The 27,757-nt window shown below is 36.4% G+C and overlaps 1 protein-coding gene across 6 annotated transcripts in view; it reads right to left on the reverse strand.

Moving 5' to 3' along the window:
- Positions 1-27,757, reverse strand: part of Tmem164 (transmembrane protein 164) — a 161,953-nt gene that overhangs the window by 81,804 nt on the left and 52,392 nt on the right. For 5 of the 6 annotated variants that reach the window (XM_026396802.2, XM_026396801.2, XM_026396800.2 and 2 more), the window contains one exon: positions 13,388-13,437. The exons of the other annotated variant lie outside the window; for it this stretch is intronic. In XM_026396802.2, the coding sequence (XP_026252587.1) occupies positions 13,388-13,437 (50 nt within the window). The remainder of the gene's footprint in view (positions 1-13,387; positions 13,438-27,757) is intronic. 6 annotated transcript variants of the gene reach the window in all.

Here is a 27,757-nt window from a genome sequence, read left to right on the forward strand (position 1 = left end):
TATTCAAAAGATACCTCCAATATGGGGCTGGGGCTGGGGCTCAGCAGTAGCACACTTGCCTGGCATGTGTGAGGCACTGGCTTCAATTCTCAGCAACATATAAAAATTAAATAAATAAAAATAAAGGTCTATCAAATACTAAGAAAAAATAAAATAAAAATGATACCTCTGATATGAACACTTGTGATGGTGGCTGGGGTTTCCCAAACCTCTGGGAGGAGAAAACCCTTGCTCTGATTCTTATATCAAAATATATGGGCTGGGGATGTGGCTCAAGTGGTAGCATGCTCACCTGGCATGGGTTCGATCCTCAGCACCACATTACAAACAAAGATGTTGTGTCCACAGAAAAACTTAAAAATAAATATTTAAAAAATTCTCTCTCTCTCTCTCTCTCTCTCTCTTAAAAAAATATATGACTAAGAACACTGTTATTTCCATCCCTAAAGAGCAAATTATGACATCACTAGGGTGCACTGCAACATTCCATAATTCCCTAAGCCCTGCTAAGGTACTCCTTTTAAATACTCAAGAATTATCTCTCCTTGCCTTCTATCTTATTAGCAAGGCCACTGACCTGTTGTACCAAATAATCCCCTAGAACCAGCTTCTGCCTCTCCATGTGTGCTAGATCTAATTCCTTTAAACTCAGGGTCAGCAAAATATAGTCTTCTTGATTTGGCCTTTTTTTTTTCCTGTGATAAAATTCTATATGTATAAATAAAATTTCCTATTTAACTATTTTTAATTGTACAGTTCTATGGAATTAATTACATTTACATTATTGTGCAAATATTACCACCAGCCATCTACAGAACTTTTGCATCTGGTCTTTCTGTAGGTAAAGTTTGGTCTTGTTGCTCTTTTGTCTAGGTTTTGAGACAGGGTCCCAATTGCCCATGATGGCCTTGAACTTGCAATCCTCCAGCCTCAGCCTCCTTAGTCACTGGGATTACAGGCAATTGCTACCATGTCCACCTTAGGTAAATAAAACTTTTATTTGAACACAGCCAAATTCTTTCATTTGCATATTGCCATGTTGCTTTCTTGCTATAAACAGAGTTAAATAGTTCAAGCACAGAGCTCATACAGCCCTTGAGGTCTGAAATATTTACTATCTGGACCTCTATGGGAAAAAAAAGATGCCTACTTCTCTCTATTCCAAAATACACATACAGTTTCTAATTTAAAATAGCAATTGGGACGGGGTTGTAGCTCAGTGGTAGAACGCTTGCCGAGCATGTGTGAGGCACTGGGTTTGATCCCCCGCACCACATAAAAATGAATAAATAAAATAAAGATATTGTGTCCCATCTACAACTAAAAATATATTAAAAATAAATAAATAAAATAAAATAGCAATTGGCTAACAAGCACTTAACGTAGTCTCTCCCAACTTCACAAGTGAAATACTTATGAAGACACAGAAAAAGATAAAGTTCCCCAAATCACTAAAAACTTAAACTGATTGTTATACTATAGCCAGAATCTTGGAGAAATCTCCATTCACAACATGGCTCATAGGAAGTAAGAAAAAAAAATCTGTGGTCAATTCATGATGCAGCTTCCAGAAACCAGGATAAAGACAGAAAGATATCAAATCCTTCCATCACCATCAGCCTCATGACTTACAAACTGAGAGTTTATTTAATAATCAGCAAACTAGATAGACATTAGTTCTATTACTTTTGGAGAAAATCAGCAATCCCCAAATTGGTCTATATCCATTTAGAAATGGCAATTACCTCAAATCAAGAGTAGAATATGGTAGAACTGGTGCTGGCATGTTGTATCCTGGAAAAGAACCCACACGAGTATAATCGGGTAGCCATGCATGTGGGAGGCTATTGGTTTTTACATTATCTATTCAGAGTATCAGAGAGCTTAGTAGGAGGAATAGATAATTCCATATTGGCACAGCAGAACCCACTACACAAATAGCCATTAGATACTGGGAAATGGGCTAAAAGCCACGAGCATCACCCTGCATGCCAAGTATGGATGGGCAAAGTGGTTCTAACCAACACCACAGAGAACATGAGAATACTCACAGGCAGTCTACACATAAATTCTCTTTTGAATACTCATAGACATATAAAAAACAGTATGGTTCTTATGAAAACTTCTGACAGCACAAGGGAGAGGCATATCATTCTATAGACTTGGAAGTAGTATGAATGTCTGAATTTAGTATATGACCCAGAAGAAATAGTTTAGAAAACTATTTGTATCCTCAATAGTATGAAAGAAAACCTGGACTTTGGAAGAGGTACAGAAAGCCACTAGAATAAAACACACTGAGAAGGAATGACAAGGGTGAAAAGAAACCTGAGGAAAGTAAGAAAGAATTTCAAAGAAATTCGTATTGTAACAGCAGAAGTAAGTTTCAAACTGGAAGTTGCAAAAGGCAAAAAAATCACGTTACAAAAGATGAATCTGAGTCTCTCACAGGCATACAGAGGAAAAGAAAAGTTTATCTTAGAAATCCTACCACAGCTGATATTAGAAAATCTTCTATTATAATACACCAAATGAGAAGATGAAAGAAGAAAACACAAATGAACCACTCCACGGATTCCCAGAAAGCATTAGCTCAATTTATTAACCATTCATGGGCTGTAGGTGCAAGCTAAACACTTGCCTAGCATGTGTAAGGCTGTACGTTTGATCCCCACAACTATATCAAAAAAGTATTTTAAAAAATTTGTAGTTGTAGATGGACAGCATGCCTTTATTTTATTTATTTATTTTTATGTGGTACTGAGGATAGAACTCAGTGCCTCACGCATGCTGGGCAAGCGCTCTGCCACTGAGCTACAGCCCCAGCCCTTCAAAAAAAAGTATTCTTTAAAAAATTTGATAATTTAAGGTAATTACTTAATATTAGAACATCTAATCTAAACTAACCATCTGAGTCAAATAATGTGAAACACTAACAATACTTCCATTAAAAGCAGAAGCAAGAAAAGGATCCCTGCCAGTACTATTACTTTTTTAAGATTATACCAGAAGGTCAGGCCAAATTCAATGAGGCTTAAGGCAAAAAGAAAAAAAAAATGTTCCCTAAAAGGAGACAAAGTTACCATATAGGATTTGATGATTACTTTTCAAAATAATTCAACCCCTCTGCCCTTTAGAGTTCGGGAAAGGAAGGGGGCACAGAATAATAAACGATGGTGGAATGTGATGATCATTATTATCCAAAGTACAGGTATGAAGACACAAATTGGTGTGAATGTACTATGTATACAACCAGAGATATGAAAAATTGGGCTCTATATGTGTAATAAGAATTGTAAAAAAAAAAAAAGAATTGTAATGCATTCTGCTGTCATATATAAATTAAAAAAAAAACAATTCAAGGGAAAAAGCTGAAAAGCTATTAGAAATAAGCATGGTAGCCAAATATAAAACAAACATACAACATCAAAACCTTTCTTATGCACCAGTAATAATTACTTGGGAAATATAATGAATGATATCACAAAGTACAAACTGCCCAGGAATGATGTTGGTGAGAAATATGTGGGAAATACACACAATCAATCTCTCTCTCTCTCCCTCCCTCACACACACACACACACACACACACACACACACACAACTGAAGAACATAAAAGAACATGAAAAAATAAATCATGTCTCTTCCTGAATGGAGAGACTCAATGTTGTAACTATGCCAATGATATTAGGTTTGGCGTAACTCCAATCAAAATCCTAGTAGGATTTAGGGGAGCACCTGAGAAAAACATTTTTAAGTTCATTAAATGGTTGATACTACCTAAGAAAAACCTGTAGGTAAAGTGGTAGGTTTAGGAGATGGCAGAGAATTTGGCCTACCATTTGTTGCAAAAACAAGAATATAAAGCTGGTTGCAACCCCAACAGAGAGATCAATAGAATAGTAGAAGTCTCCATAATAAATCCTAGCATATGTAAAGATTTATACTACAAGTGAAATAGTGATAATCATAGGTAAACAGTTATTCAGTGGTGCACAAATAAATGACTAGGGGGAAATATAAGCTATATCCCTACTTCATGCTGTTCACAGAATGAATTTTAGGTGGATTTACAAATTGAGTATTTATAAAAACACATTTTAAATTGAATTCTCTAATCTTAAAATGGGAAATATTTTCAAGTAAAAACCATTGGAAGAAATTAATATAGTTTGAAGGGGGTTTGTAGATCAATCAATTTCACCAAAAAATGCAAAACCAACATCCATAAAATGAATCATTAGAACATTCATTAAGAGGCAATGTAGGGAAAACATTCATTACAAAAGTCATAGAGGATTTATACGTTTACACATGTAAAATTCATCCAAATCAACATGAAAAATACTCCAATATAAAACTGAGAATATGAATTAACCATCTCGAGAATAAAATATATAAATGGTAAAAGAAAAAAATAGATATGATGGCACATGCTTGTAATCCCAGTGACTGAGGCAAAAGGATCATAAGTTTGAGGTCAGCCTCAGTATATCAACAAGACCCTGTCTCAAGATAAAAAATGAAAAAAAGGAGGGGGGGAGATGTATCAGTGGTAGAGCACCCCTGAGTTCAATCCCCAGTACTGTAAGTAAAATAAAATAAAATGACTACATATGAATAATAAATATGCATATGTTTGAAATTTTCTATAATGAAAATTAAAAGAACTAAGGAAAAGAGCATAGAGAAGAGAGAAGATACAAATGATGTGTGAGAGAGCTAAGGGAGTTCTTGGCTCTCTTCTCCCTTGGATTTTCAAAAACAAATCTTACTTATTAAGAACTGGTCTGGCAAGCTGATTCATATAATGGGACTGGATAGGTTCTCTAAAAGTCAATGAGACAGATAACTTTTATCAAACTTGGAAGTAGAACAGTGAGTTCAAAATTATCTCTAAGAATATTTAGTCATCCCTCATTATCCCTGGGGGACTGGTTCCAGGACCTATTGCAGATGCCAAAATCCACGGATGCTCAAGTTTCTTATATAAAATGGTGTAGCTTTTGCATATCACCTATGCACACCCTGCTGCAAGGTACACTAAATCTTTTCTAGATCAATTAAAATATCTGATAAAATATACAAACTATCTAAATAGTCGTTATATACTACTGTTTAGGGGATAATGACAAGAAAATATTCAAAACAGATGAATATTTTTTCAAATATCTGCAAGCTGCAGATGACTGGATCTGTGGATGCAGAATTCACAGATATGAAGGGCTGACTGCATTGGTTTTACTGGGAATTGAGTAATAGAAAGAATTCTGTGGTTAGATGTTGAAAGTATTGGTGGATTGTTCTTCAGGAAAGAGCCATTTAAATCATCCAAATGACTAAAAAGAAAATGGCTTAGATTCAAAGAGACACAGAACGGCATTGCATGTACAGACACAATTCAACAAATAATTCTGGTGTTGCTATATGAGCACTCACAAAGAGGAGTCAGGAACCAGGAAAAGGAAGGATGCATCCTTCCCAAGACTGATGTGGTGGTGGGCTGCATAGAAACCCCTTCCAATTTTAGCTGCATGTCTTGGATGCATGGTTTAAGCAGAGGCAGCCTTTCCAGCAGCAGGCTACAACAAGAGAACTTAGCAAGTCATGTTTCAACTAATGTACACATAAATGAAACAGCCTAGGACAAAGCCAGAACACTGGAAAACTGTCATTCCCCCTTGTCAAATGTACCACGGATAGTGGAAGGAGACGGTCATCATTATGCAAAATACATGAATGAAGATGCGAATTTGGTGTCAACATACCTTATATACAAACAGAGATATGATAAATTGTGGTATAAAGGTGTATTAAGAATTATAATGCAAAAAAATAATAAGAGAGCTCATGTATAATGGCATAATTTGGCATGAACATACTCTATATACAGAGTTATGAAAAATTGTGTTGTGAATGGATAATTATGAATGTAATGCACTCCACTATTGTCATGTATGTAAGAAATAAATTTTTAAAAATGTACCACAGGAACCCTGTAGAGAATCCTGCCCCTTGCACACCCCAGAAAAGAATTGCCAGTACTATCCCTGCTTGGAGCATAAAGTTGCTACATGTATCATAATGCCTTTCCTGCAGAAACTGGGCTTGTCTCCACAAAGAACATGCTAAACCCTGCTTTCACTGGGAAGCTGCCAAAATCATACAAGGCTGTCACAGCAAGGGACCAATGCAGAAAGTAAGAGACAGTAGACAATGCTAATCAATGAGCCCACAAGATACTGGTATAGAAACCACAGTAGTGCCCATCTGCATGCACTGAGCTGTATGGAATTGTAAATAAGTTGACTTTATGCTTTTAACCCTTTAAACAATAATAGAATAGTAGAAAATATTCACTTTAGCAACATAAGGTAATGATTAGGAACATGGGCTCTGGAGTCAGAGAGACATTGGATCAAATCCCACAGGCACCATGCACAAGCCACTGAAACTTTCTGAGCCTCAGTTTCCTTGATCCAACTAAGGATACCATTAGTATTTCCACACAGGTTCGTTGGAAGGATTAAAAGAGATAGTCCATAGTGGGTGTTTCCCATTACGCCTAGGCACACAGCAAACCTAATTATGCACCTTAACAGGAAAAGAAAAGGAATGCTGACCCTGCCACTAAGTAAGCTTGCTTTCCTGGCCCCCAACTGCTTGATTTGTAGTGTGCATAATGTATCATTTAAAGGATTAGGTGAGCTAATTGAAGACAAAATACTTTGAAAACAATAAAAATTCATATACTAATATCAGGCAGAGTTATTATTTTAAATAGGAGCTGTCTACTTTCTAAAAGGATTCTCAACTTCACAATGCATATGGTATCTCCACACAATGGAATAATATATGCCCATTAAAATGGAGTATTGTAGGGCTGGGGCTGTGGCTCAGTGGTAGAGCACTCATCTAGCACACGTGAGGCCCTGGGTTCGATTCTCAGCACCACATAAAAATAAATAAAATAAAGTGAAGATATTGAATCCAACTAAAAAAGTATTTTAAAAAATGAAATATTGTAAAAACTTTGATTCATCTTCAGGGAATTGCACTAAGGAATTTTAGAAACTCAATCCAAGGTTGTATACTGTATGATTTCACATATAATATTCAAAAAATAACAAAATTATAAAGATGAAGTGTTTTCTGGGGTCAGGAATGGAGTATAGGTAAGATGGTGGTAGGTGTGGCTATTAAAGAAGAATAGGACAGATCCTCATGTTAACATAACTGTTCTACAATAACAAATTGTAATAATGTTGATATTCTAGCTGTGATACTAGACTATAGTTTTGTAAAAGGTTACCATTGTAGGAAACTAGGTAAGGGTTATGTGAGATTTCTCTGTATTTGCTTTTACAATTGCATCTATATTATATTATATTATATAGTATATATAATATATACTATAGTCTTCATATATAATAAAAATCACATATTAATATCAAAATACAAAGTTTGATTTTAAAATAATGTGAAGAGTTTGAAATAAAACAAGGGAAAACACATCAGTAAGTAAACAAAGGAGAATAGAAAATTATGATTAAAGACAAAAAGTAATCTGGGTGCCATGGCACAGGCCAGTCATGCCAGCTACTCGGGAGGCTGAGGCAGGAGGATCACAAATTCAAGGCCAGCCTGGGAAATTTAGTAAGACCATGTCTCAAAGTAAAATACAAAGGATTGGGGATGTAGCTTAGTAGGAGAATGTGTGCAAGGTGGTCCCCAGTGCTGCAAAGCAGAAAGGACATAAAGGAATAAATACTCATTTAGAGAATAGGGGAAAAGTAGGAAAAGGGAACTGATGAAAACAAAAACCAAATATTAAAAAATAAAGTAAGGTAAAAATGATAAACAGATCCAAAACCTGATTCTATGCAGTGACCAAAAAATCAAAAAGGGCTTTCTTCTTTAAAATATAGAAGAAAGAACATGAAAATAGAGAAGATTAAGTCCAAGAAAGAAGACAGAACTACAGATGAAGAGAGTTCTAAAATTATAAGATGCTAAACACTTAAATAAAGAAATAGATAATATCCTAGCAAAATACAAATGGCCAAAACAGAGACAAAATGATTTAAATAGATTATCACAGAAAACACTGAAAGGTGATTATGGGTCCAGAGAACCAAGAACAGATAGGCTTTACAGGTGAATTTCATCTGACCTTTAAAGAACACATAATTTCTTCCTTCTGTCTTTTCTTTTTCTGCAGTACAAGGGATTGAACCCAGGATTGCTCAACCACTGAGCCACATCTTCAGCCCCAGGGTCTCAAACTTGTGATCCTCCTGCCTCAGCCTCCTTAGTTGCTTAGTACAGGCATATGCCTCTGTGCCTGGCTAATGGACACATACTTTCTAAGGGTTAATAAAGTATTATAGACCAGAGAGAAAGAAAAAGCACTCAGTTGTACATTTTACATAATCACAATAACTTAATCCTCAAAAACTGATGAAAAGAATACAAAAAAAAAAAAGACTCCAATCTCACTCATGTTTACTGAAGCAAGGTTCTAAATAAAATATTAACTCAGGCAATGTATCAAAATAATAATGCACTATGAACAGTGGGTTCATTTTAGTAACATAAGAGTAGTTCAAAACAAGAAAATCCATCAACGTAATTCATTGTATCAAAAATTTCAATGAGGGCGGGGAGTGTAGCTCAGTGATAAAGCATTTGCTTAGCATGTGCAAGACCCTAGGTTCCATCCCCAGCACTGCAAAAACAAACAACAAAAAACTTAAATGAAAAACAAAACCAGCATGATCGACAGATGTTAAGAAAGCATTTGATAAAATACAGAAATAATTCCTTCTTTAAATAATATCTTCAGTAAATAAATAAATTAAATATAATAAAATAATAAACATCAACAGCAAATAAGGAGGAACACAGAAAATATCTCAATTTATAAACACTTTTAGGCAGACTAGTCTACCAGCACCTTTTTTAAAAAAATAGCTCTTTGAGTTTCATATAAATGCAACAAGAAAATGAAATAACTTAAAACCACTGGAAAGAAAAAAATAAAAATTTAGCAGAACTAACAAAAAATTAGTAACATAAAACATAAGATAAATATTTTGAAATTAATAATATTTTTCTATTTTAGCAGGAAGCACTTGGAAAGGGGAAAAATATTACATGCATAACAGAGAACACAGCTGTTCTTGAGGAATAAATGAATCAACAAAGGCTTAGATTAGATAAGAAAAGGACAGATCTAACTGAAAGATATAAAACAAGATCTGAATAGATGAAAATACTATTTCTTAGATTAAAATAACAATATAATAAAACTAAATTATACATTTAATGTAATTATATTTAGAATCCTAATAGGTTTGGTGGGTAGTGGCTAAAATGATCTTAAAATGCTTATTTAGGAAAAAGTGCCAAAGAATAGCCAAAAATATTTTAAGCTAATGCAATCAAATCACTGTGACTTTGATTAAAATAAAACACAGATAAATAGTGCAGGGTGCAGTGGTGCATATCTCTAATTCCAGTGACTAGAAAGGCTGAGGCAGGGGGATTGCAAGTTCAAGGTCAGCCTCAGCAACTTAGCAAGATCCTGTCTCAAAATAAAAAATAAAAAGGATTAGAGATGTAGTTCAGTTGTGAAGTGCCCCTGGATTCAAGGCCCAACACACACACACAAAAAAAAAAAAAAAAGAAAAGAAAAGAAAAAAGAAAGAAAGAAAAAAAAGCCAAATAGATAAAATGGAATAGAAAGTCAATAAATAGACCCTAGTATATAAAACATTTAATGATTAACAAAGATGGCTATTCGGTTTACAGAGTAGGAGTTAATATATTATTCTAGCACATCTGTTTTCTATTTTTTTTTTTTTTTGGTTGACTGCTGGATCCAGTTTATTTTTTTTTTTTATTTTTTATTTTTTATTTTTTTTTTATTGTTGGTCGTTCAAAACATTACATAGTTCCTCATACATCATATTTCACAGTTTGATTCAAATGAGTTATGAACTCCCAATTTTATCCCGTATACAGATTGCTGCATCACATCAGTTACCCTTCCATTGATTGACATATTGCCTTTCTAGTGTCTGATGTATTCTGCTGTCGAAAAAACAATCTTAAACATGACTAGAAATCCAGAAGTTATAAAGAGAATCATCTTTGGATATGAAAAAAATGTAAAAAAAAAATTATATGTGGGCCAAAGTTATGGTTCAGTGGTAGAGCACTTATCTATTACATGTGAGGCCCTGGGTTCAATTCTCAGCACCACATAAAAAAATAAATGAATAAAATAAAGCTATAAAAAGTTACATCATTTAAAGAAATTATATAGCTATATCCATGAGCAAACAATAATGACAGATAAAAGGCCAACAGCTAAAATGTAAAGGACATCTCACCAATTGAGGAAAATATAAATAATCCATAGGAAAATGGGCAGATGATATGAATAGAGAATTCAAAGAATAAGTTTAATTGAACAATAAAAAAGAAATGAGTATACTGAAATTCATTAGTAGCCAAGGAAATACATTCATTAGGTTGTCGTATTATAAAAGAATCATAACACGTATTGTTTACAGAGATAGAGAAAATAATAATCTCATATATTAGAAACAAAAACAAAAATTAAAGTATAACAGCCTGATTTGTAAATCAATATGGCATCATCTGTTAACAAACATATTTATATATAAACATTCATATATATCCATCTACAAGTTTAAATCAACAGTATATAAGGCCACATGCATAATGTTTATTTCACCATGGATTTTAGCAGCAGAAATCTGGAAAGAAAATAAATGTTCATTAATAAGGGAATGACTAGATAAATTATTATTTCTGTGAAATAATTTGCAGCTTTATAAAAGAATAAGATCTATATTAATAGGGTTTAATAGATTTCATGAGATATTATTGAGTGGAAAAAGATATGTTAAGGTATATATAAGACTCTAACTGTAAGATGAACAATGAACAACAACAAAAATATACCACAATCTACACAATTATGAGTGTGTGCGTGCGTGTGTGTGTGTGTGTGTGTGTGTGTGTGTTCCTATGTCCATGAAGAAGAACATAAAAGAATGCATATTGCTTTGGAAATTATGGTGTAAAAAGATAGAACTAGGAGCCAATCACAAAAAGGAAAAGAAAACAACCACCATAAAAAATAAGTCCAGAAATCATATTATGTATATTCATACATGTGCATAAATCTATAAATAAATTTTAAATTAAATTTAGAAAAGATACAATAAAAACCCCAATATACAATTTGACCTCTGCTTATTAAAAAGGAAGGGAATAACCAAAATTATCTTTTGAGAGTAAGATTGGGGTGATGTTTATTCAGTTCTTTGTGTCTGTATTTTCTATGATATGAATTATTTCTTTCATCATAATGAAATAATACTAATAAATGTGACTTTAAAAACATTACACAGAATAACTGAGCTCATTTTGGAAAATCAAGGAGAGGGTGACAGGGTTAAATCCCCTATCCCTTAGAAGCTGTCCAAGTAACAAATATCTAAAATCAGAATCCATTACCCCTTACCCAGCAGAAAGTTACTCACCTAAGGCAAGAGACTAAGTGGCTATTTCAAAGAGCTATTTGAAGCAGCAAATGGGGTATTTTTTCCCCTACCTAACACTTTAATGACTTAAGTAAATCAGAAAGCCATTTACACCACTCTCAATTATCCAAGGATCTGCCAAGCTCTTTACTTCTTGTTCCCTTCCTCTGGCTTGAGGCCATTTCACTGCTCACGAGTAGCTCTGAAATGGGGGCCAGGGAAGGGCAAAAGAGATGAAATTAATTCAGTTGATTCAGCTTCTCATTAACAACTCCAATAAAAGGTTTGACAAGTGAGATGGTCACAATTCATGGTTAAAATGAGGGTTCCAGGACTCTAGATAATTTCATTAAGTAAACTTGCCTTTAGAGAAACAATATTTGCTTGCAAAATACTTTAATAGATTTGATTCTTGCTATTTTTAAGAGTTAGGACTTGTATTAAGGTGATATTTTTCTCTCATTTTAACTTTCATTTGAAAATAAAACTCATAACCAAATTATATTGTTACATTGTATGCATGTACTAATATTGAACAATAAATCCCACAATTATGTACAACTATAATGCATCCATAAAAATGTGGAAAAAAACTCATAAAAACAAGAACCGTGTCCTTCAATATAAAGCAACACTTTCTCAGTTGAGTAGATGGATCATACTGCAAAAGCATTTCAGGGGAAAGATGCTATCTGGCCACCAGAACACTCTTAAGAATAAATTTAGGAGGGCAAAAACTTCCAAGCAAACAAGCCTTGGCCATACAACCTATCATACCTTCTTTTTGTTTTTTACATATTTTTATGGTGCATTTACAGTTATATACAATGGTGGGATTCATTGTTACATATTTATGTATATACACACAATGTAACACTTGGAATTTTGCCAATATCATCCTTCAATATTTCCCCTTTTCCTACCTTCCTCCTTTACCTGGTCCCTTTCCTCTACTCTACTGATCTCCCTTTAATTTTTGTGATCCCACTACCGTATTTCTTTTCCTGTTTTTTTTTTTTCCAGAAGAAAATATCCCTATGGTAGGTACTACTATCCATTTTACAGAAGATACAATAGACTCAGAGGCTTGCCCAAGAACACAGAGCTATAAATAAGGAAGCTCATCCAAACCTAGCCTGTGTGCTTAATTGCTGAAGCCCTTCTTTCAATCACTGCAGGAAACTGTACACTCCATATTTATCATGTACAGGAAACTCAGGTCTGTAATCTTGGGTAGGGGTTATATTTGATTTTTTCTGTTTTTCCTATGTCTTTACATCTTACGAGACAGAGAAACCAAATAAAGGAAAACAAGTCACATACCCCTTGTGCCTTGTCTCTACAGTAATAGTAGCTCTTACTTCATCACATTTACATAAATATGAGGCACTGTTGTTGAGTCCTTTTTATGGATCAATCCGTTCACCCTTACAGCAATTCAAGGATGCAGTCCTATTATCATCTCCATTTTTCAGAAAGGCAAATGAGGCTCACAGAGGTTATGGGATGCTCTTTTTTTGGTATTAGGGATTGATCCAGGGGAACTCTACTACTGAGTTATATCCCCAGTTGTCATTCATTTTTGACACTTTCTATTGGCTAGAAAGGATTTGTCAGAGCTAAAACCACATGACAACACAGAGCATTTTCCTGTTTCCATGGGCCCTTACAGACTTTTCTTCCTTGGAGAAACCCAGAGATAAGGTAGTATAAGCCAAGGTGTTTACAGCGTATCATCCTTTGTTATCAAATAGACAAAACAGACTGAAGAGCAATGGTAATAAAGCAAAAAACAATTTTCTCTTACTTGAAGACCACGATAGCTCCCGGACTTGGAGGACAGGCCAGGAGGAAGATCTGCAATTGAAGAATTAAGAATGGTTAGCAAGAGAAATGCTAGACACAGTGAGATGGTGTCACTTTTATAACACAAAAAATAACCAAAACGCTAACATATACAAAAAATATAATATAAAAATTAAAAAGGTAAAATTTTATGTTTTGATGTATGAATTAAAAAATAAATGTAAAAAATTTAAAAGGCAAGAAGGTGGTTTTCCAAAGTTTGTGTTTACACACACATACACATGTGTGTGCAAATGTGTGAGAGAGAATGTGTGTCTATGTGAGAAAGTGACAAGACTCAATTCTTCAATGCTTTAATTTCAATGACACAAGTAGTCAGTCTTAGAAGCTTTTAACCCAGGGCATGTAAAAATAGATTCTGAGCATGAAACACGCATACATATGCCATCTGGTTTGCCTCCCGTGGGGGAAAGTGGGTTTATCAATACCCAGCACTGCCAAATTTAGCAATAAAATACAGGACGCCAAGTTAAATTTGAATTCCTGATAAACAATGAATAATGTTTTAGTAAAAGTTGGTCTTCAATATTACATTGAACACTTATACTAAAACATTGCTCACTGTTTATCTGGAATTTGGATTTAACTTGAGTATCCTCTATTTTCTGTGGCAACCCTATCAAAATACCACCCCCAGGTTCCAAATCTCCCTCTGATTTGATTCTTTTGTTTCTAAGCATGCCTAGATGATTTTTACTCTTTCATTCTCTTCTCAGGTGAAACCAAACTAAAAGAATCTTGTACTTCTAAGACACCAATCAGTTCCCTGCTACTTGGTGTGATCTAAACCTGGATTACAACCTTTGAAAACCCACAGCCCTTTGACTTTCACCTATGTGGCAATAACTCAAATGTTTCATGAAGAGATTTTAAAAAAAATTTTGCTGCAAAACTTGCTGTTGAACATGCAAATCCCTGGGTTCTCCCATTAAGTATTCTGATTGCACAAGTCTGAGACCTCAGGAATCTGCATATTTAATAAAAGCTCCAGGAGCTCAACCCCTGCTATAAGCTCTATGTTTGATCTTGGACTGAACTATGATGGGTGCAAGACATTATGCAGAACTAAGAGGCAGACAAAAGAATGAAATTCATGTTTGTGAAGTTCCTTTACCTACAGGGACTCAAAGGTGATATTTAGGAAATCACTAATATATGTCCTCATCTTGTTGAGAGCTCTGATGAATGTGTATTATTTGCATTATGGACTAGTTGGGTTTGTCATGTGTATGTTTTTAAACATTTCCTTCTCTCAGGGTCTACATTTAGAAAAAAAAGGGGGGGTTCTATAAGGAAAATTATTAAGGAAACACACTTGCTTGGCAGCTTGAATGCCTGCCAAGAAGAAGAAAAAGGATGGAAGAGAAGGGGTCTTAAAAAGAACAGGACCCAGAGTCCATCACCTGCACAATACCTTATCAAAGAACCCCTCCAACGAAAAAGCCATCAAGAGAGAATGTGCCTTTCCCCCTGTGGATCAATTTGATTAAAAGTACAAAGCCAAGGATAATTACAGGTCTACAATCCTTTAATGGCAAATCCAAAAAGCTCTCAAAATGAAATTTTTTTTTTTTTCAAATCGGAGGTGGTAGCAAAACATGACTTGAATGGAGGTGAGGCTATTTACCCTTATTTATTATTTACCCTTATTTATTTCCACCTCACATGGTAAACAGTCATATTTTCCATAAAAATAATAATTTGATTGTAGAGTGCTGTTTCAGGGCCCCCTGAAAATATATGTCAAATATTCTACCTTGCATAGTACTGACTTTGTAAATTTCAAAGGATTCTGATTTTTTAAATATATCTGTCCTTCCTAGTTTGGGATGAGGATTGTAGACTTGGAATTTTCATTATGCAAACATTACCTTATTCCCACTCCCTAGCCCACCCCCTTAGGAGCAGTGCAAGAAAGAAATAAAGCTGGTATTCTTTACCCCTGATCCAGCAGTAAAGTTACTCACCTTAGGCAAAGGACCAAGTTGAAGGCTGCACATAGTTACCCAGCATCAGGCCCATCAAAGGCTACACTCTGAAGCTACAGTATACTGAGGAGACAGGGACCCCAGCCACCTTGGAAAGGTCCTTAGTACTTCTGGAATCTCTAAAGAGCCAAGCCTTCCTGAGCTTGTGGAATACCCCCAGAAACTTCCAAAATGCTAAATAGAGAAGTAAAAATGTGACACTGGGTCTCACAGTTAAGACTTACTTTTCTATACCCACAGGTAAGGTGGGCTAAGCAGATTCTTGGGGACCAATTTCCCTATAACTCCATTTGGTTGGTTCTCATTTTCCCTTTGCCAGATGTCCAGAAATATACTACAGGGAATAAGCCTCCAGTTCCAACCCAGTTGGTTGTCCTATTATCCTCCATCAGTCACAGAGCTAACTTCTTTAGAGGCAGCTAATCTAGTCTTGCTTCTAAATGAGGTTTCCAGTAGTTACTTTCATGTGCCCAAGTCATTCTAATCAGCACTTTGGCCTTTCTTCATTGCCTGTTTATTCCCATCACCAAGATGAAGAGTATGATCTTTAAATCAGATATAGAAGAGTGGATCTGAAAAAGAACCCCAAAATCATCATATTCTATTTTCAGTGATCTTAAGACTTCCTTTAGCAACTTCAAAATTTGTGACATTGAACCTCTTGGCTCTATCATGCTAGGGTCACATCTATAGCCACTATTGGCCAACGGAGCCTTGTGAAAATAACATTTTAATTTAGAAGCCCAAAGTACCCCAGCCCTTGCCTGATTATCCCTGCCTTCTTCCTTGGTTGGTTTCTAATCACCTCCAAATTTTAGTAGCATGCATTTGAGACTAGAAGACAGAAAACTAAACTATCCCTTGAGATACAATAAAGTAGGAAGAGAGGGCACTTTTAGGTGCAAACAAGGAAGATGAGCATGACTCTGAGCCTATCCCAGCTCCAACTAGCTACTCTATATTCATGCTAAAATCTGTCCAGCTCAGCCCATGAATTAAAGGGCATGAGCAGGGAGCTTACAAAGAACTGCCACTTCCCCATTGCCTGGTAGGTAGGCAGGGCTGTATTATTAAACCCCATGTTACAAATGAAGACACTGAGGGAGAGTTCTAACAAACCTTCGGATGATATCCCTCTATATCCTAACTTCAAGTTTAATGCCCTTTCCACCTAACGTCTGACAGACCAGGCCAGGGCTTATTATTTTTTAGACTCTACCCCAGTCCCTTGACCACATGGGGCTCAGGGACTCACCCCAATGACTCAAGCCTATGCCACCAGACAGTTCCCAAGATCTACACTCTACACTCTAAGACATCCCCAAATACAAACTGAACAAGACAGCAAGTCACATTTATGCAGATGAATTTCAGAGTTCAGCATTCGGCAAAAGCAGGCTCATTATCATGCCAATCTGCCTCATACCCCAGTCTTGTGGGTGCTTGTAATTCTTAAATCCTTATGAAACTTAAGTCTTTTGGGCTGATTTTCCCCCAGAAAATTCCACAGGTTCCATTCAATACCATACTCCTTTAGTTTCTCCAGGAAAGGTCCTCATAGTCTCTGAGGTTCTCCTGCCTCAAAACCTGTGAATGCAGCTAGTTCCTAAGCACCCAATCTAGCCACCAGATGCTGTCTCAGTTAATCCTCCACCTCTGAACTGCTATGGCTCTAGGTTTTCACCTCTCCTACCCAACCTCTCAGCCTTCATTTTTCCTGCTTGCTATTATTGTCCCCAGTCATATGAGTTCACTGTCATCATTGTTCAGTTTCCCATAAGCTTGTTCATTATCCCAACACCAGACTGAACATACCACAATTTTCATAGTATCTAAATAAGAAAGCTTTTGTTCAGAGGAGGAAGTGCTGGTACTAGGAGAAATGTAATTGGAAAGAGGGCCCAGTAAGCACAGATCATCCTCAATGTGGGGTTAGCCAGGTTAAGCAGTGAAGGGACATGAAGGAACTAAATGAAAAGTAAATAAAGTGACATCTAAAGAAGAGTATTATTTAGCCTAGCCCACAACCTCCTCAGGCTCAGTCCTTTTAGCACCAGTACTTCTATTCTACCTCCTATGTGGGCACTCAGTTATCTGGGTGTTCCTAAAGACAAGTACATATGACCTTACCCTCCAAAAGAAAGATTAATTCCTTGGGCTGCCCAAAATCTGTCCTAAGGCTCTTTTCCCCTAATGTTCAGATGTTTGGGCCCACATCATCTCCCTCAGGACCACTACAATAATATCTTCACTAGTCTCCAACCTCCAGGCACACTGCTACAAGGATCTGTCTAAAATGGCTTTGATCTGCCATTTTAAATCCTTCCATGGCTTACCAGTACCTACAGAAAAAGCTCAGGATCCTATGTGCAGCAGACAAGGCCTTCTTTGTTCCCGGTTCCACCTATTTTCCCAGCATGGCAGTCTTATGCATGATGCCAAACTGCATCCTGAATGTACTTCATGTTTATCAATATGCTTCTATGACCTCATTTCTGATAGCTTCATTTTATTCAATTATATGGATATGCAACAATTTATCTAACCAATATCTTCCTTTTGCACATGTAAGTTAGGTCTACATTTTTAGTTCCTATACTATCTCCTTAGTCCACATTCACAGGAGACTTTACTGTTCTTCAAATGAAATACTATTGTCTCTTGGTATCTGTGGGGGATTTGCTTCAAGATCCCTGTAAATATCAAAATGAAAGTATACTCAAGTCCATTCTACAAAATGAAATAGTATGTACCTATCAGTATTTACCTATGCTCATCCTCCTGCATATTTAAATTCTTCCTAGATTATTTATAATACCTAATATAATATAATGTAAATGCTATATAATTAGAGGATAATGACAAGAAAACATCTATATATGTTAAATACAGACACAATTATGTTCTTTGTATATATTCCCTCAGCAATTGACTGAATCCCTGGATGTGGAACCCAAGGACATGGCTGTATATTGTTTTAAGGCCTTTGGCCCTATCATGCTAAAGTTCATACTAGAAAAGTTACTTGAATTGATACTCCCTCCAGGAACAAATGAGAATGTGTCTTCTGCTGCAAACTGGCTAACAGGTAATTTAAAGTGTTAATTACAACTTTTCAAGGCAAAACATACACAGAGTTTATTGTTTTAATTTGCATGTCTCAGATTACCAGAAATATTAAACTGTTTTCTAACGTGTTTATTGGCCAGGCATATTTTTTCTTTTGGGATGTGACCATCTGTACACTTTGTCTACAATTCAATTGATATGTTCATTGCTTACTGAGTTGTAAGAGTTATTTACATACGAATAACATTTAATACAGACTTATGACATTTAGCAAACATTTTTCCCAAGTTGTCACTGTCATAGCTCTGCTTATGGTAGTTTTTTTCTTTATGTAGAGAACTTTTTTGTCTTTATGTAATCAGATATATTTGTCATTTCCTTTCCATTTGGCTTAGGTCTTTGATATCACAATTTGAAAATTTTACAACCCCAGGATTATAGAGTCACCTATTGTTTTCCTAATTTTAATTTTAAAATTTAAATCTCCAACATCAAGACACAGTATCATTGTGAGTTCTGGTTCATGATTCCACAATGGCCTTCCTGCCTTTCCCTCTTATCGCTAATTCTTATTTACCTTTCAAATGCAAAATTAAGCACTTCCTCCAGGAAATATTCCCTAAACTCCATGGTTAAATGCTGGTCTTCAGTAATCCAGTACCTCCCTTAGTTTACCTCTTTCTGAGAATTTACCACTTTTGTCAGTGTAAGAAGCTTACAAAGAAGCTTTCCTTAAGGATTTATTTATTTTTTCCTTTAATTTTTTATTGTTGGTTGTTCAAAACATTACATGGTTCTTGACATATTTCACACTTTGATTCAAGTGGGTTATGAACTCCCATTTTTACCCCATATACAGATTGCAGAATCACATCAGTTACACTTCCATTGATTTACATATTGCCATACTAGTGTCTGTTGTATTCTGCTGCCTTTCCTATCCTCTACTATCCCCCCTCCCCTCCCCTCCCATCTTCTCTCTCTACCCCATCTACTGTAATTCATTTCTCTCCTTGTTTTTTTCCCCATTCCCCTCACAACCTCTTATATGTAATTTTATATAACATTGAGGGTCTCCTTCCATTTCCATGCACCCTTAAGGATTTAGATTAAGGAAAGTAAAGAGTTCCTACTTTGCAGAGTAGATTGAACCTGCTTGAATTACACCTTAGGAAGGAATGGAGTTGGCCAACCACAGGCAGTGTTGCTAACTGGTTATGAACACAGGCTTTAGAATCAGGACAGACGGGGATTCACGTGCTGACTCTGCCACTCATTAGCACTGTGGGTGATAGCAAATGATAATATAGTTGATTGTAGAGTGCTGTTTCAGGGCCCCCTGAAAATATATGTCAAATATTCTACCATAAAAATAATAATTTGATTCTGATTTTTTAAATATATCTGTCCTTCCTAGTTTGGGATAAGGATTGTAGACTTGGAATTTTCATTATGCAAGGATCAAAATCTATTGAGTTTGTATGACTATGATGATGGCTGTACATTCTAAACTTTAAACGTGTGAGCTGTACGGTGTGTGAATTATATCTATAAAGTTGAAGGCAAATATATATCCTTAATCCATACCACTGTGATATTCAAGTCACCCCTTCCTCCTTCATCATCATTTAATCCCCAATAAGCATTACTGCTCACTACTCCCTTTGACCTGACCTTCTATCAAGCCAAGATCAATTTTTCACCATTACCCATACCCTATACAGTTCCTACCTCTGTCTTTCCTCCCACTATTTACCCCCTAGGCCTTTTCTAATAAGAGACACCAAATCTCTTTTCTCCAGCAACTGAAGTACTCACTGGGTTTTGAGATTTCATTTAATTTGGGACATTAGATGACTCACTCTTGTTACACACAATGTTATAGTCGCACTCAGAGCCAGGATCTCATTCCCAATTTTTCTCTCCTGACAAATCTTAAATTGCCATTGGTAAACTACTGAACAAAGTCCAAAACCCTTTACAGGGTAATTGAAGCCCTCAACATTGTGGCCTCCAGACGCCGTGCCCGTTTTATCCCTCACTATGTCTTGGTTTTCACTTGAACCTCAATTCCCACATTTCTGCACTAAAATAAATATTAGTGCTTAGCTGTAGTATCAAAGCCTCAACTGTTGATTCTATGCAGGTATGAAGTGCTTTCTGGACATTTCCAAGTAGGTGTCACTTTGGACTTTAGATCTGGCATGACTAAATCTGAACTTGTCATCTTCTTTCCCTAACTTCTTCCCTATCTATTGCTCCTCATAATGGGAGAGGAGAGGAACCTCCTCCATTGAGTAGAACTCCAACTGAGAAGGGTAAAAGGAAGAAGGAAATCAAAGTCACCAAAAGGCAAACACTGCAGAAATAACTTGCAGGCAAGAACCGCTGATAGATGCTGTAATTAGTAATGAAAGTATTATCAATTTTGTATGTAAGATACTGGCTAATTAGAAACAGAAAAACAGAAATTTTGCAGTGGTGTTTGAAACCTGAGATACTACCCTAAGCAAGCGACTGGGTTTAGTATCAAAGGAATAACACATGTCATCATGTACACCATGATATGATATCTAGAACAGTGCATCATTTCCATGATGATTTTAATCAAACTGTATAATCTTAATCTATTCATGAATAAAATATCACACAAGCCAAAACTGAAGACATTCCACAAAGAAACTGAAGAGAACTCTTCAAAATTATAAAGGTTATGAAAAAGAGTAAGGAAACTGTCATGGATTAGATGACACTAAGAGAAAAGTTTAATGCAACATGGGCCCCTGGACTGGATGCTGGAAGAGAAAAAGAACATTAGTGGAAACACTGGTGGGATGTGAATAGAGTATGTAGTTTATTTAATGGCACTACACCAACATTAATGGTTTTGACAACTGTACTATATATAAGATGTTAACATTAGGGGAACCTGGATGCAAGATATATAAGAACTATCTGTATTATCTTTACAACTCTCTGTCAAAATCATTTACAAAACAAAGTTTAAAAAAGGTATTGTCAATCACCAAGCCTATCTTCAAATCTTAGAGCTATCTTCGATACCTCCATCTTTCTCAACCTCCCACATGTAGTCAGTCCCTGTCCTATCATCTTGCTACTTCAGTATATCTCAAATCTAACTTCAGTGTTTTCCTAATTCAGCCCCTATCATTTTATTAAACTACTACAGCAGTTCCCTATCTGACCTCCAGCTCTCTGACATCTCTCTCCCCCTTTAGTCTAGTTCATATACTATTGCCAGGTTCCTAGTCTTAAAATAGCACCCTGATCATGTTATGCTCATTCTTAAAATTTTCAGGTGACAGATTTATTGCAGTCCTTATCAGAATCCCAGTGACTGTAGAAACTGACAAGCTGATTTGAAAATTCACGTGGAAATGCAAAGAATCCCAAATAGCTGAAAAGAGCCTGAAAATAAGAATACTACCTGTTCTCAAAACTTACCACAAGCAACAGTAATACAGTGCAACACTAGCATAGGATACGTATACAGACTATGGAATAGAATTGAAAGTCCAGAGCTGGGGTTGTGGATCAGTGGTAGAGCACTTGTTTAGCATGTGTGAGGCACTGAGTTCTATCTTCAGTGCCACATAAAAATAAATAAATAAATAAAGGTATTGTGTCCATATACACACATACACATACACACACACACACACACACACACCACACAAAGAAAGGACAGAAATAAACCTATATGACTGATTATCAACAAGGGGGCAATACCATTCAATGGTTGAAACAAATAGTCTCTTCAACAAATGGTGCTAGTTATTATTATCCACATGCAAAGAAAGAAGCTGGATCCCTACCTTACAACCACAGACAAAAGTTAATCGAAAAATCAAAGACCTAAATGTAACAGCAAAAATTATAAAGCTATAAAAATAGGAATAAATCTTCCTGATCTCAGATTTGACCATTGATTCTATCATGACATCAAAAACACAAGTAAAAAAAAAGAAAGCATGAAGTCAACTTCATCAAAATTAAAATATTTTGTGCTTCAAAGGACATTATTAGGAAAGTAAAAAGATGACCCAAAGACTGGGAGAAATAATTTAATAAATCATGCATCTGATAATGATCTGATCCAGAATAAATAAGTAGTTCTTCAAGTTCAACTGTAAAAAGACAAATAACTCAACTAAAAAGTGGGCTAAGGATATGAATAAACATTTTCCAAAGAAAATATACAAATGACCAATAAGTACATGAAAAGATGTTCGATATCATTAGTCATCAGGGAAATGCCAATCAAATCTACAATGAGATAACACTTTACACCCACTAGCATGGTTAAAATTAAAGGGACAATTACAAATGTTCAAGAGGGTGTAGAGAAACTAGAACCCTCCCACACTGTCAGTGGGGATGTAAAATGATGTTGCCACTTTAGAAAACAGCCTGGCAGTTCCCTGGCAGGTTAAACATAGTTATCATATGACCCAAAGATTCCATTTCTATACCCATGAGAAATGAAAGCCTACATTCACCCAAAAACTCATAAATAGATGTTCATAGCACATTATTCTTAATAGCTGCAAGGAAGAAACAACTCAAATGCTCATCAATGGACAAATAAACATACAAAATGTGCCATATATCCACACCAAATATTATTTGCCTGCTAAGAGGAGTGAAGTACTGATTTATAGTATATGAGTGATCCTTAAAAACATTATAGTAAGAAAAAGCACTCAAAAAATATCACATAGGATTCTATACTTATGAAATGTCCAAGGATCAAAATCTATTGAGTTTGTATGAAGTACATTAGCCAGAGTTTAGGGTTGGGGGTAAAGGAAGAAGAGGCCGTGAGGGTGATAGCAAATGATAATATAGGTTCTTCCTAGGGTAATGAAAATTTCTAAAGCTGACTATGATGATGGCTGTACATTCCTATGAATATACTAAAAACCATTCAATTCTAAACTTTAAACGTGTGAGTTGTACGGTGTGTGAATTATATCTATAAAGTTGTTTTTAAAAATCCACAACTTTGGAATGCTCCTCATTGCCTAGAGGAAAAAAAAATCAAGCTCCTTGATGTGGTATTCAAGTCACCCCTTCCTCCTTCATCATCATTTAATCCCCAATAAGCATTACTGCTCACTACTCCCTTTGACCTGACCTTCTATCAAGCCAAGATCAATTTTTCACCATTACCCATACCCTATACAGTTCCTACCTCTGTCTTTCCTCCCACTATTTACCCCCTAGGATTCTCTCCACCCAATTCATCCTCAAAGGTTTATATCCTGCTTCTATTACAAGGCCCAGTTCAAATGCTTCCTCCTGTACAAACTGTTCTCTGTTCTTCAACCCTTACATAGTAGGTTCTCTAACATTGCTTATGGAAAGAAGAAAGGTAAGTAGTTTCTCCCACACAATGGCTGCCTCTGCCAGAGAATAAACCTTCCAAAGCATAATTGTACTTCTTTCTTCTTTTCCTGATTCACAGCATTTCACTGTTTTATCCCCCTTACTAAGTCCCTGAAAACAGTTCCAAACTGCCACTCTCTATTCCTCCCAAAACCCCATCCTTGATGAAGAAAGAAGATTACACTATGTCAGGGCTGCCGAGTATAGCTGTGTAGGTTGTGCACTGCACAACCCTAGTGGCGCCATTCAATTATAGTCTATGTGAATGGCACCCTCTCCTAGGGTTGTGCAGTGCATAACCGTTCGTGGCAGCCCTGCTTGGAAACATACCTAGAATTTGGGAACAAAGGCAAAATAATAATAATAATAATAATAATAATGCACTCAGACAAGCACTATAAACTATATTGTTGTTGAGAAATAGGCAATTTCCAAATCTTATCAAGAAGATGAAAAAGAAACTCAAGACAATAACATGGTCAGATCACACAGTTTTTGCATGGAATTTGAAAAAAACAGGAATATCAGCAGGGTTCAGGGGTGCACACCTATAATCCAAGATACTTGAAAGGCTGAGGCCAGTCCAGGAAACAGAGCGAGACCCTGTGTAAAGAGAAAAAAGAAAACAGGAACATCTAGGAGAAAATTGTTATTGATGTGCTTTTATCTGCAAAGAAAAGGACATATATTCTGGTCATACTACAAACATGTATGAACAAGCAAAAAGGGACAGTTCTCCTTGGCCTACCAATCCCTACATGGACTCTCACAAGACCCTTCGACTCCATTAGATTCTGATTTTAGATTATCCAACAAACCCTGTTGAAGTGACTTCAGGAATCTGGATATCAGAAAGGGCTAAGAGACACAAGTGTTACTGTTTCTATATAGGTCTCACTCTCATTATCAATCTATCAATTGGCATTGTACTTTATCAATATGACTTATATAAAGCCTGGGATTGTGACTCAGACCATTAGAAATCAACCCCCCTGGGTAAGCTGATAAAAACTTGGCTTTGAGCCTGTGAACCAAATTGCAGAGTTAGGCCCATGCCAACTCTACCAAAGCTCAGATGCCCTCGAGCTCTGCCAGAGCAGTCAATTCATTCCCCTCTCCCAAGCACCTCCAACATACCAACTGTAACACAGGACTCTCCAAAACTGAACCATGAAGGGCTGGGGATATGAGTCATGATGAGAGGACAGCTGGTGATAGTCAGAACACATCAGACATTAGGTTCCTTTCTTCTTTTTGTCTCTACTCTAGTTGAGTTTAGCCTCCCAGTTTCTATTTGCTCTATCAAGCATATTTCATTTCACTTCTTCCCACCCACTCTAGATCTTCCTTGCATAACCCACCCAAACCCACTCTTCCTTTTCTGAACACCATTGGTACTTGCTGGTACTATATGTATAGCTGCCCTGCCCCGCTGTCTGGAAGGAATACATTCCACAACCCCTAGTGGAGGTCTAACTGTGCAATTGTGCCAACTCCTATATACACTATGTGTTTTTCCTATACATATATACATACATATCTATGATAAAGTTTAATTTATAATTTAGGCACAGAAAGAGATGAGAAGGACAATAAAAAATAACAATAGAACATGTACTGTATCATATTTTAATAAAAGTTATATTTTAATAAAAATTTTTATTAATGCATAATAAAAGTTATATGAATATGATCCCCCCAACACAGGCACAATTCTGCTACATTCAAGCTGACAATTAAGATAACTACTAAGTAACTAATGGGTAGACAGCATATATGGTATAGATATGCTGGAGAAAGCAATGATTTGAAACTGGGATGGGACAGAGCAAAACAAGATACAATTTCACCATGCTACGCAGAATGGTACATGACTTAATATATTTAAGACTCACTTATTTCTGGAATTTTCCATTTCATATTTTTGGGCTATAATTGACTGATGACAACAAATAGTGGAAAGGAAAACTGTGTATGAAGGGAACTACCATATTTTTTTCTTTTTTATTAGTGCATATTAATTATACAGACTAATAGGTTTCACTGTTGCATATTTGTACATGCATATAATATATTTTGGTCATTTTCACCCCCCCCCCCTATTACTCACTCCTATTGATTCCTCTCTGATTCTTCTGAATAATAACAACAATTGGCAGCAGCCTTTTTTTTTTTTTTTTTTGATACCAGGGTTGAACCCACAGGCATATAACCACTGAGTCTCATCCCTAGCCCTTTTAATTTTTTTTTTTCAGCAGGGTCTCACGAAGTTGCTCAGAGCCTTGTTAAGTTGCTAAGGCTGGCTTTGAACTTGCAATCCTCCAGTCTCAGCCTCCTGAGTTGTTGGAATCATAGGTGTGTGCCACAGGGTCTAGCAACTTTTCTTTATTGAATACTTACTGTGGGCCGAGCACTGCAGTCAGCATCTTACATGTGTTGTTTCATATATTCCCCATACAAATACTATCATGTAAGTGATATTATCACTACAATTTACAAATGCAGAAAGTGAGCTATATATACAAAGGTTAAATAACTTGGCCTTGGTTCCACACAAATAAGTAAGCCAGAACTGTGATTCTAATGATCATTTTTACAGACAGTACTGCCTCTTCTTCACTATAGGATAATTTGTCATTTGCTGAGTTCCCTCTCTCCACCCTTCCCATAGTGCCTACTGTGGTGTCTGACACAGAAAAGCTCTCCAGGACACATGGGCCAGTGTGCCCCTGCTCCCTGGCCAGAGCCCCACCCAGGAAACAAGCTGGAAGAGAAGGGAAGAGGACACAGTGAGCATGAAAAGGCTTGAGCTTTGGGGGAGCCACAGGAGTCCTCTTCCTCTGACCCATTTAAGAGAGGATCATGCTGCTGCCTTGACCTCCATCCCAGAAAAATATTTAGAACAGGATGACCTGGTTGCCTTGAAACTCTTCATGAAAACTCTGAAGTAACACAGCCTACACCAACTCGTGAGAGGGAGGGATGGTATCCAGTTCCCTGCAGGAAGGCGACCAACTGTGTCAGGGTCATAGTCACGTGGGCCAGCTAATGTTTGCAGGCATCTGGCACAGATCAGCTAGCTGTATAACTATGATGAAAATTGGTGAGCATTCTGAGAGTGGGTGAGGAACAGCGTGGGATAGGTGTACTTTGAAAGAAGACAGGTTTTTTTACGTCTGTTTAGGGCTCAGTCTTCTCATCTTTTAAAACAGGAATATGAATGCATGCTATTTGCAGAACTGCTAAGGTATAAAATGAGACTGCCCAAAACGCAGCTACTACACAGTACCTGCATCAGTTCATTCTTACAGGGTTCTAGGTACACACAGAGATGCAGGATACAATTCCTGTCTTCATGCTGCTCACCATCTGGAGTACGCGATCAACAATGATGAAGCTGGGAAGCGACTTACCCTATCTCTCCACAGGCCCTTTTGTAAGATGAAAATCTGGTGGGGAACAAAACAGTGAAAACTTCTGGCAAGAAAAAAATCTTTGCTTCTGGGTCTTCGTGGCCGATCTCCCATCCACACCTCTGTATTAAAAAATTAGGGAAGGAGATTCTGCCATTTACTAATTTGGAAAAGCAGCAGGTAAACTCTGTTCTTTTCTTTCACAGCATGCACTACTAGTTCTCATTTATATGTAGCTGTGTTTTTTTTAAATGTTGATCTTCCCCACTGACTGTAAGCTCCTGGAGCATGTGGCTGAGTGCTGCTCCTTACTGTAGGTCCAGAATATAACACAGTCACTGGAACATACAGGACGCTTGCTGAATGAACAAATGAGACACACAGGTATCTATATGCTGCATGGATATACTTGGTTACCTAACAAAAAGCACT

Source organism: Urocitellus parryii, chromosome X (genome assembly GCF_045843805.1).
Source record: "Urocitellus parryii isolate mUroPar1 chromosome X, mUroPar1.hap1, whole genome shotgun sequence".
Lineage (NCBI taxonomy): Eukaryota > Metazoa > Chordata > Mammalia > Rodentia > Sciuridae > Urocitellus > Urocitellus parryii.